The sequence below is a fragment of the Rhinatrema bivittatum genome, chromosome 3, assembly GCF_901001135.1.
Source record: "Rhinatrema bivittatum chromosome 3, aRhiBiv1.1, whole genome shotgun sequence".
Lineage (NCBI taxonomy): Eukaryota > Metazoa > Chordata > Amphibia > Gymnophiona > Rhinatrematidae > Rhinatrema > Rhinatrema bivittatum.
Window position 1 is genome coordinate 527,110,582 of NC_042617.1, and position 12,475 is coordinate 527,123,056.

The following is a 12,475-nucleotide window of genomic DNA, read 5'->3' on the forward strand; positions in this document are numbered from 1 at the left end:
TATTCAATATTTTGTATGACCTATATTTTTGAGTGTGCAAGAAATATACATATTTGATAAGTATTTGACACTAACACGTACATAGCTGTTTTACACTACCCCCCCTTTTTTTTAGACCCTTTTTTTTTTTTTTTTTTAGACCTCTAATGCTCTATAGAGTAGGCAGTGCAGGCCTCTACTGCACTGGCGAAGATAATACAGGAAGAGGGGTTTGCAGGAGAGCAGGCTAGAGGGTGGGGGAGGGGAAGGGGACCAACGGCCAGAGGGACCTGGTGCTTGAATGCTAGGAGCCTGATTGGCTGCGTCAATACCTTAATGACGTTGGTGTTAGTTGCAGGCTCACTTGATGGGCGCTTGCAGAGGTGGCAGGGTGTGCTTTTTGGTAGCTGATTTTGAGGGTTTCGGGTTAATTTCGCTAATAGTAGCGGTCAGCACGGTTCCAGTTTTCAAAAAAAAAAAAAAATCCATAAGATGCTTATAAAACTCAGCAACGTCTTTTCACCCCGTTCCTGGACGGTGCCCAACGTATTCGATTCCAGCAGATTGCGGGCCATTCTCCGACGCGGCAGGGAGCGCGTGGCCAGGCTTGGTTGCTGAGCGAGTGTTTCTCAACCGGGCAGCAGCAGATGAAGGGTGCCTGTGAGAGGTGCAGCGGCTTCGGTGATGGGGCCATTCTGGGGCTAGTTCTGGAGAGAGCGGGTCCCGAAGCGGCGTCCTTGTCCTGGTCCATCCCTTTCCCTCCAGGATGTGAGGAGGCCTATCAGCCCTTGGATCTCTTTTACTTCCTCCAGGGAGATGCTAGTTTCTCCGTGCACTGGGCCCAGGCCGAGCTCCGCCCTGACTCCTCCAGAGCAGGCCCATGAGTTCGGCAGCCAGGCAGTGTGTGGATTGCAGGCCGGGAGGCAGCTTGGTCAGGGGTGAAGTCCCAATTGCACATCCCAGCCATCGTGGACGGGGAACTCTGACAGTGGTGACACTGGGCCACAGTGTGGGTAGGGGGTTGCTCGCCAGGCCTCCAGGGGCAAATGTGAGCGGGAAAAGGGGGCTGGGGGAATTAGGAGGTCAGATGGTACGGTCAGCTTGCCTTGGTGGTATAGGGAGGGGGGGAGGCGGGGGTTTGCAGCTCGTGGTTCCTCAATGCATGGATTTTCATCGGGGTTTGAAGGCAGGGGCAGGGCCTTGGTGAGTAGAGGGTCCAGATACCTTGGCTGTGGGACTTTGCTTGGGTTAGTTGGGGAGCTTAGGATGGGGGGAGAAGACAGCGGGAGCATAGATTTTGGGGGCTGGGCGGTGTGGCAGGATGGGGGCATTCGGTTGGCCCCTGATTTAGGTGGCGGAAGGGGAGGGAAGACCGGAGGAAGGGGGGAGCGGAAGGGACTGGCCGTCCCGAGCATAGGGGTGATTTGGGTCACAGGCAGAAGGTTTTTCCTGAGGATTGTGTTTGTTCCCGCAGAGTTGACGATGATTGACAGGCCCAGTACTTCGCGGCATGAAGCTTGGAGGGAGTGGCTGGAAGAGGAGCCATGTGCACAGGGGACGACACATGGTCGGCCTGTGGAGCACCCAGGAGAAAAAGGGGAGGATCGCACCAGGGGAGAGAGTGGAACAGGGTGAATGTGGACAGGGTGCGGGGGTTAAGGAGGTGACGATGGCTAGTAAGAGGACTAAGTCTCGTTCGCGCCAGGCAGGTGAAATAGCTTAATTAGTTAGGGGTATTAACCACCGCAATAAGCAAGCTACATCCATGCTTATCTATTTATCCAGACTATGTAATTGAGTCCTTGTTGGTTGTTGCCTGAATATAGATCCACGTTTCTTCATTCCCCTCTGCCTTGAAGCAGAGAGCTATGATTTATATGCATTGAAAGTGAAGTATCAGGCTTATTTGGTTTGGGGTAGTAACTGCCATAACAAGCAAGCTAATCCCTGCTTTTTTGTGAATGCAAATCCTTTTTTCCACATTTTCTCATTGCCGCTGAAGCTTAGAGCAATGTTGGAGTCGCATTAACCGTGTGTATGTTTATTGAATACGGGTATTATCACCAGGTAGTAGCCGTCGTTAACCGTGAGCCACCCACTCTTCATTTCACATCCTCTAGACTTTATGGATCCACAGTGTTTATCCCACGCCCCTTTGAAGTCTTTTACAGTTTTGGTCTTCACCACTTCCTCTGGAAGGTCATTCCAGGCATCCACTACCCCCTCTGTGAAGAAATACTTCCTGACATTGGTTCTGAGTCTTTCTCCCTGGAGTTTTAAATCGTGACCCCTGGTTCTGCTGATTTTCAATGGAAAAGGTTTGTCATTATCTTTGGATCCTTAAAGAAGAAGCGGAGAGGGAATGAAAAGGGGCCAATTGGATGAGAGGGTTCCTGCAGTTGGCTAGCGTAGTTGGGCACTTCAAACCCATCCAGTACGGGCATTATTGGCTTATGGAGACAGTATTTTAGGTGCCTACAGGGATTATGAAGGTTGGGCTTGGCTCAACTATGATGATAAATTTCATGACAAAATGGCAGGTAATCGTTTTATGTCTTGGGGTACCCAGGACATCAATTTATGGTTAACTCAAATGACAAAGGGACAGGGAATACTAAAAGGCTGTGTGGGGGATGGGAGGAGGGCAAGCAGGGGGAGTGGGAATGGCTGGCTTGGGGGCTAATGGTAGCTCCTTTCGAGGTGCGGGGGCTAGTGGAAGGATTGGACTGGGGGGAAAGGGATCTGTTGGAGGGCAGGATGTGTGCTGGCGTTTTTAACAAAGCGACCTGCTTATTCCCCAATTGCAAGTTCAGGCACACTTGCGCCACTTGCAATGGGGCCCACCCAGCTAGCAAATGCGGACAAACTTATAATGCTATCCCCGCTAAAAGGGGCAAGCAATGAGTGGCGGAAGAAAGCGGAGTCGCCGATACTGCTTCAGGAACTGTTCAAGTGGCTGAAATACTATCCGCACAGGGAACTAGCTAATTTTCTTGGTGGAGGTTTCATGGAGGGTTTCGTTATACCATATATGGGGCCTGGGAAGGGGTGGGGGGCCAGGGTAATGAACGCCAGGTCTGTCGTCCAGTTAGCCCATATTGCACAGGCTAAACTAGAGGTGGAATCGAGGGCAGGCAGGATTGCAGGCCCTTTCAACGAGCCTCCTTTTGATGTGATGCACCTTTCGCCATTAGCGGTTATCCCCAAGAAGGTGCCGGGAAGATTTCGATTGATTCTTAACCTGTCCTACCCGAAAGGGGAGTCGGTGAATGATTTTATTCCACAGGAATGTTGTGCTGTGAGATACGCCTCTTTTGATGAGTCGTTAGCTTTGATCAGGGGAGCTGGTCTAGGGGCATTGATGGCGAAGGCTGATATCGAATCTGCGTTTCGGTTGTTGCCGATACATCCGGATAGTGTTCTGTTGCTGGGGTTTTCTTTCCAGGGTTTGTATTACGCGTTGTTTGCCGATGGGCTGCACAGTGTCCTGAGCTTTCTTCAAGGCCTTTAGTTTATTCTTGCAATGGGTCACGGAGCAGTATATGGGTTGTACGCATATGTTGCATTATTTGGACAATTTTTTCTTCGTGGGAAGGAGTGGTTCGGTGTTGTCAGGCGCAGTTGGATGGGTTTTTTGATATTTCCAGAAAGTTAGAGGTCTTCATTGCGGCGGGCAAGACCGAGGGGCTGGCTAGCAGGATTACATTCTTAGGCACAGAATTGGATTCGGTGGCAATGGTTTCCAGATTACCAGAAGTCAAAGTTCTTAAATTGAAGGAGTTAGTGCAAGTGGTTGAGCGGTCCAGTAAAGTAACACTGCATCAAATGCAATCACTTATTGGCTCGTTGAACTTTGCATGCAGGGTGATCCCGATGGGGCTTTTATACGTAGGTTATCATTGTCCACTGAAGGAGTTAGGGCCGGTCATCATCATCTCAAATCTCTCAGCAACTACCTAACACTTTCTTTCCTACTCTTTAATGCTCAATCCATAATAAAAAAAAAAAATACTATGTATCATAATAAGAAGTGAAACATAAAACTGAACATTAACCTTGCACATGATACCCATATGTTAACAGTTTGAACCTTTTGAAACCCTGTTTAACCCCCCTTATCCCTGTAATCTTGTATTTTGTAAACCGTTATGATGGCGTTATTTTGACGATTCTGAATGACGGTATATAAAACTCGTTAAATAAATAAAATATCAGTTACTCGTCGGATCAAGGAGGAATTGCGGGTGTGGAAGGTTTTCTTGGAATCGTTTAATGGGGTTGTGTTTGATACCTGGGGAGGAGGCTTCCAACCAGGTTTTGGAGTTTTTTTTGGATGCAGCTGGAGCTTCCGGTTTTGGGTGTATTTCCAGGGACAGTAGTGTGTGCAGCCTTGGCTGGACGATTGGGTTGAGAGCGGTTTGACCCATAATATAACTTTCCTGGAATTATTCTCCATGATGGTGGCTTTGTCCTTATGGGAAGAGCAGTTAAGTAACAGGAGGGTGCTATTTTGGTGTGATAATCTGGGAGTGGTTCAGGTGCTTAACCGGTTGTCTGCTCACTGTCCTAGGGTTTTGGCTTTAAGGGCACTGGTTAAATAGGTGTTTACAGGAGAACATACATGTGAGGGCTAAACATGTTCCAGGGGTGCATAATGTTATAAGTGATGCTCTTTCTCGTTTCCAATGGAAGGTGTTCCACGAAGTGGTGTCAGGAGCAAAGAGGTCAGCGGAACTATTTCTGGAGCATTTGTGGAACCTTGGGAAACAGAAGAATGGCGATTGATTCAGCAGTCTGTGGCATCGGCCACTTGGGCAGCATACACTGCGGGACATAAAGCAGTTTTTGGATTCCTAACTGAGGCTGGATGGCGGGAGGGCCTGTGGATGATGGGCTATTGGTGCAGTTTATACTTTCGCAAAGCAACATGGGTATTCTGTAACGTCTGTTAAGGCACAAGTAATGGGGTTTTTCTTTTTTCAGAAGTTACGGGGTTGGGGGAACCTGATGGTAAGTTTCCTTGTGAAAAGGCTGTTGAGCAGATGGCAGAGGGAAGGCATTGCGGATGGTGACCATAGAAAGCCTATTCGTTATGAGGATTTGATTGTGTTGACAGATCAATTACCGTTGGTCTGTTGGTCCAGCTATGAGGTTTTATTGTTTAGAACGGCTTTCTTGTTGGCGTTTTTCGGGGTGCTGAGAATCAGTGAATTAGTGGTCAACTCCAAGGTAGCCAGAGACGATTGGGGGTTGCAGGTGCAACATGTGAGAGTGGGTAAGGGGCATGTGTCTTTATTCTTGCAGAAGTCCAAAACGGATCAGAAAGGAAGGGGTCAGTTCATCAATCTGCTCCCGGCGGTGTGGCAGAGAGTATGCCCAGTGCAGGCGATGTGAGAGTGTTGGTTTCAGCGATCGATGGTCGTGGGGGCCTTCTTGGTGCATGAGGATGGGCTACCGTTAACCAGATTCCAATTTGGGCAGGTTTTACGCTTGGTGGTTAGTAAATTGGGATGGGAGGCGAATAATTATAGTTCTCATTATTTTAGGATGGGGCGGCCACTTCGGCTGCAGAATGTCATATCAACGGAAGGGATTCAGGGGATAAGGAGATGGAAATCTTGAGCATTTCGGTATTATGTGAGGACTTAGAGTGTCCGGGCTTCCAAAAAAAAAAAAATGTAACGACGATCAGCTGGGCTGAAGGATACGTTTTATGGGAACGGTCCATGGGGGGGGGGGGGGGGGGGGGGGGGGGTTGGGGATTTTCTGTGGGGAGTGGTAATGACATTTTCTTGTTTTACAGAATTATGGGGGGAGCATTACTGCTAATGGGTGTGCCTGGATCGTGGGCCACTCGTTTATACACCATGCACAAAGGCGGGTGATGCGGCAGCCTTATGGAGAGCAATTAGAATTGGAGCGATGGAACTGGACACTGGCATGGTTCAGCAAAAGGGGGATGGTTTGGGATGAATTGTTGCCCTTCCTGCAGGAGCATATTAGTTTATGGGGTGTGCCAAGAATCTTGCTGATACACTTGGGTGGCAACAATATTGGAAGAAGGTCATGCAGAGAGTTGCTTAAGTGTATTAAGAAAGATTTGTTGCAAGTCATGATCAGGTGGCCAAGCATATGGGTGGGATGGTCTGATATTATGCGGTTCAGCTGTAAGGAGGAGTTGTGGAAACGCAGGGTTATTAAGCTTAACAAGCAAATGAGGAAGTAGAAGGGGGGTTTTCCATTCAGCATGAATGTGCTTGGGCAGTTGGGGAGGGGCTTTTCCAGTAGGACGGAGTGCATTTATCCGAAGTGGGGATGGACCTCTTTAATAATGCGCTGCAGGAGGGTATTGAAAAAGAAATAGCGCGATTATAAACAACCACAGTGGGGGAACAAGGACTAGCAGACTGTCCTTGTTTTGTGGCGGAAACCTGAGCCCAAGATGTTATTGGAATATGTTAAGGTGGAGTGGGGGGGCGGGGTTCGTTTAGTTGAGGCTGCTACACGGAAGGGCCAATCGAGCTGGGGGGGCTAATGCTCGAGGCCGAAGCTTGCCCTCGCTGGGGGTGAGGTGGGGTAAGCAAAGAGGGAGGATGCTAAACCGCTTTACCACTGGACTGAGGTGGTAGAGGCAGGGGGAGGGGGGGAAAGGGTGGGGTGGGGGGGAGGCAAAGAGGGTGCTTGTTGGCTTTGTTAAAGGTTAACATGTTATTGTAAGGGCTCGGGTTATTAATAAACTGGCCTGTTTATAAAGCCATATATGTGTACTGTTTTATTGGGGGGTAGGGAGAGCCAAGCACAAGTCTCGCCTCCCTGTGTTATTGTCACCATTTTAATTGCAATATTTGTCTGTGTTTTTATTTGATTTTTGTTTTTGAGTTATATACGATATTTATCTGATTTGTGAGCACAAATATGTATGTATTAATTTTTGTTGTTTTATCATAGCCCCTGAGGCAGCCACTTGAGTGGCGAAACTCGGCCAGAGTCGGGCATTTTTACATGTCTCCACTGTAATAAACACTTTTATAGGATATTCAGCATCTATCTCCTTTGTTTACACCATTACGGCTTTTATAGATCGCCTCCCTTCTTGCTTTTTGGGTCCATAACACATTATTAGCCAGGTAGATTAAAGAAAGCTCTTGCTATCCCTGGAGTTGAGCAACAGAAATTAGATCTACTTTATGAGATCTGCCAGGTACTTGTGCTCTGGATTAGCCACTGTCTGAGATGGGATGCTGGGCTCGATGGACCTTAGTCTAACCCAGCATGGCAATTCTTATATTCTTATGAGTTCAGCAAATTGATTTAACTTTGATGGGGTCTTGTAAAGCTTGGGTTAGCTGTGGAGGGGGGGCCTGTTATGCAAAACAAGTTTCAAACTGGTCACACTCTGCATAGCTTGAGGCATCAACAAAAATGTCCAGCATAGTAGGTGTGTGGCAGGTAGAAAAAGGCTTCATGCTTTCTGGGAGAGCACCATAGCATGTTAACTTACTTTGTCCTGTGATTGGAAAAATATTTTAGTTTATAGATTTTTGTTATAGAATATATATATTTGTGTTATAGAATTAAACACACATAATTTTGTTTCATGCTTTTTTGTTTAAAGGAGCTCAGAATTTTGATGTGATAAGACTTTCCACCTATCGGACTGCTTGCAAACTGAGATTTGTGCAGAAAAAGTGTAACCGTAAGTTTTCCCCCCCCCCCCTCCTTTTTTGAATGGTCACATTATTTTTTTTTCTATAAATGAAATTGTATACTACATTGCAATAGGTACATAGTACTGAAAACATGTACTGGGCAAGATGTGATAAATTCACTAATTTGCTAGAAAATTGTCATAGTAACATAGGCAGCAGAAAAAAGAAAAAATTGGGCCATCCAGTCTGTCCAATTGAGATTCTTACTCTTTGGGTAGAGAAGCATACAACACCAGTTTGTTTTGATTTTTAATTTATACCACTTTTCTAGTAAACATAAATAAATAAAATACTGTTCAAAGTGACTAACGACAAATAATTCTACAATTCCAATACAATACATTTGACAAAAAAAAAAGCTAAATATTAAAATGTGATGATAGTCTAATAGGAAACTAAATGGTTGATCAAAATGTCTTGATTATTTATATTTTGCAGGAGTTAAATTATTAGTTTCAAGCCTCCAAATCTGATTCCTAATGCAAGAATCAGTTATTGATGTTAACAAATCCTCAGGTGTTTACAGAGGGACTCATTAAAGGGGCAAATCTCTTTTGCTTGCCCCTTTGGTGATGACCCATTGATGGCAATTTGCTACTTGCAGCAGGATGCTTTTACATTTTCTGGCTTAGTAGTGGCTGTGGTGGTGGGGCTAATTTCCACAGATGGCAGAGGCAACAATAGGGGTAACTGATGGTGCAGCATCCTGAGTTGATAGTACATGCGTGCTCTCTCCCTCCGCCCAGAAGGAATAGCTAGCTGGTCTGTCTAAGCTCAGTTCCCCCAACATTCCCATGTCTTACCTGATTCTTCAACCCTTTTCCAACTACTACTCTCCATATCCATAGTGTTTTGTCTTTTATGTACAGAGTTATGAATGGTGCTATGCAATCCACATTGAACACTTTGAGAAATTTATGGAATATAATAAATTTTAAATAAATACCTTACAGGTATGACCAGAATCTATTAAAGTACTGGTCTCCACAGCCTCCATTGGTAGGCCATTTCAGGGCTTGTTACTTTCCTCTGATTTTTTTGAGACTAACACTTAATCCAACTCCCAGATCCCCTCTGCATTTGTTAGCACTAAGCTTTTAACAATTCACACAGACTCCAAAACCAGCAAGGTCATTGTCCAAAACATCTAGCCTCCCTAGACCAGGGGTGGGCAATTAATTTTCCCATGGGGCCGCATGAGAAATTGGGATGGTTTTAGAGGACCGGACTAATATAATTAACTCAGTTCTCAATAGCCCTACTTATGAAAAGACAGCAGTTTACCACCAATGTATGTCCTCTGAGAAAACACAACAAATAAGACCGATACAAACGCTTACATGCTAGCAAAATATCTCATCTCGGTAACAGACACAGAACCGACCTAACATACTCCCAGGATCTGTAGTAATGCACATAAACTAATCCGCACACAGTTACACCTGTATTATGGAATACACTCAAACAGGAGCAACCCTATCTATGAAAAGGCAACACTACAAATATTAAATCAGGTCCAAAAAACCAATACACCTCTTATTAGGAAAACAGAACTAGCAAGCACTATAGATCCCCACACAGAAATAATTGTAAAACTATACTAATAAGCAGAATAAATGTTTCAAAACAGCTATGAACAGAATAACATCCAACAATTAAAAACTCATAAAAACTATTAAACATTCTCCAAACACCAATAAAATATTTCAAAAAAGCAGACATCACACAATTAAAATGGCAGTCAAGAAAAATAAACTTAAAGCCACCTTTACTTACCCCCTCCAGCAGCTCTCCTACTCCCCTTCCCTGCAGGCCGTGGCACACACCAGAAGCAGCAGTAGAAGCTAAGCTCTATACTTATGGTCCTCTTCCTTAGTGCCCATGTCTCTCACACACACACCATACCAGTCATGCCCCCATGACCAGTTTCTGTCTCTCACACACCAATCATCTCCCAGTCTTTGGCACACACACACCAGTCACCTTCCTGAACAGTTTCTCTCATGCCATACACACACACACACACACACACAGGCTTCCCACTCCCGTGTTCTACTTGCATATATGGTCTTCTCACTCTCATAATCACTTTCTCTGTCTCTCTCTCTCACACACACACTCACTCACCAGTCTCTCACTCCCATGCTTGTTCTCTCCACATGCACAGGCTTCTCATTCCCAAAATCACTTTCTTTCTCTCTCTCACACACACACCAGTCTCTCACTCCCATGTTCTCTTTCAGATATACCGGCTTCTCACAGGACAAGCAGGATGGTTGTCCTCACAAATGGGTGACATCGAGGATGGAGCCCACCACGGAAAACTTCTGTCAAAGTTTAAACAGAACTTTGACTGGCCCCTACTGGGCATGCCCAGCAAGGCACTGACCCTGCAGCCAGCAGGGGTCTCCCTTCAGTCTTCTTTTTTCCGCGCAGCAGTTGCCACGCGGTGAAAGGAGCTCTCTTACCACGTTCCTGACAGGAATTCGGTATTTTTCTTTCCGAAGAAAATTTGCCCCTCAGGGGTCTCCCTTCGACAAATTTGTTACCTCCGCGGAAACCGGTAAGTTTTTTGCCTTTTTTTCTTCGACTACCGTCGAATTTGGCCCTCGAGGCCTGTTGGCAATTACCGAGCCCGCGACTAAATTTGGCCTTAAGCCATGGCGACGGGGTTCCGTCGATGCCCGGATTGTACCTGGACTATGTCAATCACAGACCCCCATAGGGTTTGTGTTTTGTGTTTGGGTAGTGAGCATGATGTCCTGACTTGCACCAAATGTGCCCTAATGACACCTAAGGGTCGCAAAGCCAGGATGGAGAAGATGGGGCTCCTCTTCCATGCACCCACCCCAACGCCATCGATTGCATCGACGTCATCGGAACCGGCACCGTCGAAGTTGCACCACCATCGTCAACCCTCCGGTGACCATCCACCATCGATGACTTCTCGGCCGTCGACTCCTGTCCCCTCCCCGGATGGGCGAGGAGACCGGAAGGACAAGCATCGCCATCGACGGCACAAGTCTCGGCCTGTCTAGGATCCACAGTCATCGACCTCTGAACAAGCCGAGCCACCGACTAAGAGGCCTCGTTCAGACTTGGCACCGTCCACGTCTCGTTCGCAGGCATCGAGGAAACCCTCACCCTCTCGGGGTGTGGGAGCCGTGATCCCACCGGTTACGGTGGTCCCTCCGGCTCTGCCTCAGCCTCCCTCTCCCGTCGAGCCGGGTATTGTTACCCCTGGTCTCCGGGCAGAACTGGACCGGCTGGTCCAGGAGGCCATCGAGAAAGCGATGCAAAGATTCCAACCTCCATTGGCACCGTCTCCGGCACCGATTCCGGCACCGCCACCGGCATCGACCCCGGCACCGACTCCGCCACCGAGGAAGGAACCGACCACCGAACCTTTGGTGGAAGCGCTGGCACCGCTACTACAACGTATGGAGGCTCTTGTACATGCCCTCCCATCGATGATTCCAGTAGCACCGACAGCGCCATCGTCTCCGACTGGATTTTCATCGGCGGGAGAAACACCGTTCCTGATTCCCCCTTCCGGGGTGGTCCCATCGGTGCCTTCTCGTATATCTCCACCGATTTATCCTTTGGCTCCATCGGTTCCAAGACCGGCACCGACTCCATCGGCAGCACCGAAACCCTCGATGCCGTTCCCAGTACCGATTGTACCACCGGTTCCTCCAAGGTTTCCTTCGATGCCTTCGGATCCTCAACCAGGTCCATCGGGGCTTCAACCCCCAAGTGATCCCTATGATACCTGGGGTGATGATACATCTTCTGACACAGATTTACCATCACCGCCTTCTCCTACAGAGAGTAGAAAAAGATCTCCTCCAGAGGATCTCTCCTTTATTAATTTTGTAAAGGAGATGTCCGAAATTGTACCTTTTCAGCTGCAATCTGAGACCGATGACAGACACCAGATGATGGAACTGCTTCAATTTTTGGACGCCCCAAAAATCATCGCTTCCATCCCCATTCACCAGGTGTTTCTCGATCTCTTAAAGAAAAACTGGGAATCTCCTTCATCTGTATCACCAGTTAACAAGAAGGCTGACTCCACATATCTCGTCCAGTCAGCACCAGGCTTTCAAAAGCCTCAACTGGATCATCGCTCTGTTGTGGTTGAGTCCGCACAAAGAAAGGCCAAGCGTCTAAAGCCACACTCCTCCACTCCGCCTGTCAAGGACAATAAATTCCTGGACAGTGTGGGACGGAAAGTGTACCATGGAGCTATGCTGATTTCTCGCATAGCCTCATATCAACTCTACATGACGCAATATAACAGAGCCATCCTTAAACAGATGCAAGATTTTGCTGACACATTACCTGACCAATACCAGCCACAGCTTCAGGCCCTTCTTAACAAAGGGTTTGAAGCGGGGAAGCACGAGATCAGAACGGCTTATGACATCTTCGATGCCTCCACAAAGGTTTCAGCTACTGCCATCTCGGCCAGACGTTGGGCTTGGTTAAAGTCATCCAACCTTCGCCCAGAGGTCCAGGATCGTTTAGCGGATTTACCCTGCTTAGGGGACAATTTGTTTGGAGAACAAATTCAGCAAATAGTAGCTGAATTGAAAGATCACCACGAGACGTTGAAACAACTTTCTTCTGTTCCGTCTGAGGTTTCCTCCAAACAACCACTTAAGAAGGACTCTAAGAAGTCGTTCTGTCGGCCACGCCGTTACTACCCTCCATCGGCCAGGCCTCGTCCAGCTCGATCCTCTGCTAGGCCTCAGCCGCGTCAGCCTAGGAAACAAAGGCCTACT

General features: G+C 47.4%; 1 protein-coding gene across 1 annotated transcript in view; it reads left to right on the forward strand.

Moving 5' to 3' along the window:
* DTNB (dystrobrevin beta) overlaps positions 1-12,475 on the forward strand; it is a 760,848-nt gene that overhangs the window by 61,875 nt on the left and 686,498 nt on the right. Inside the window, 1 exon segment of the mRNA XM_029596279.1 lies at positions 7,595-7,675. Coding sequence (XP_029452139.1) covers positions 7,595-7,675 — 81 coding nt within the window.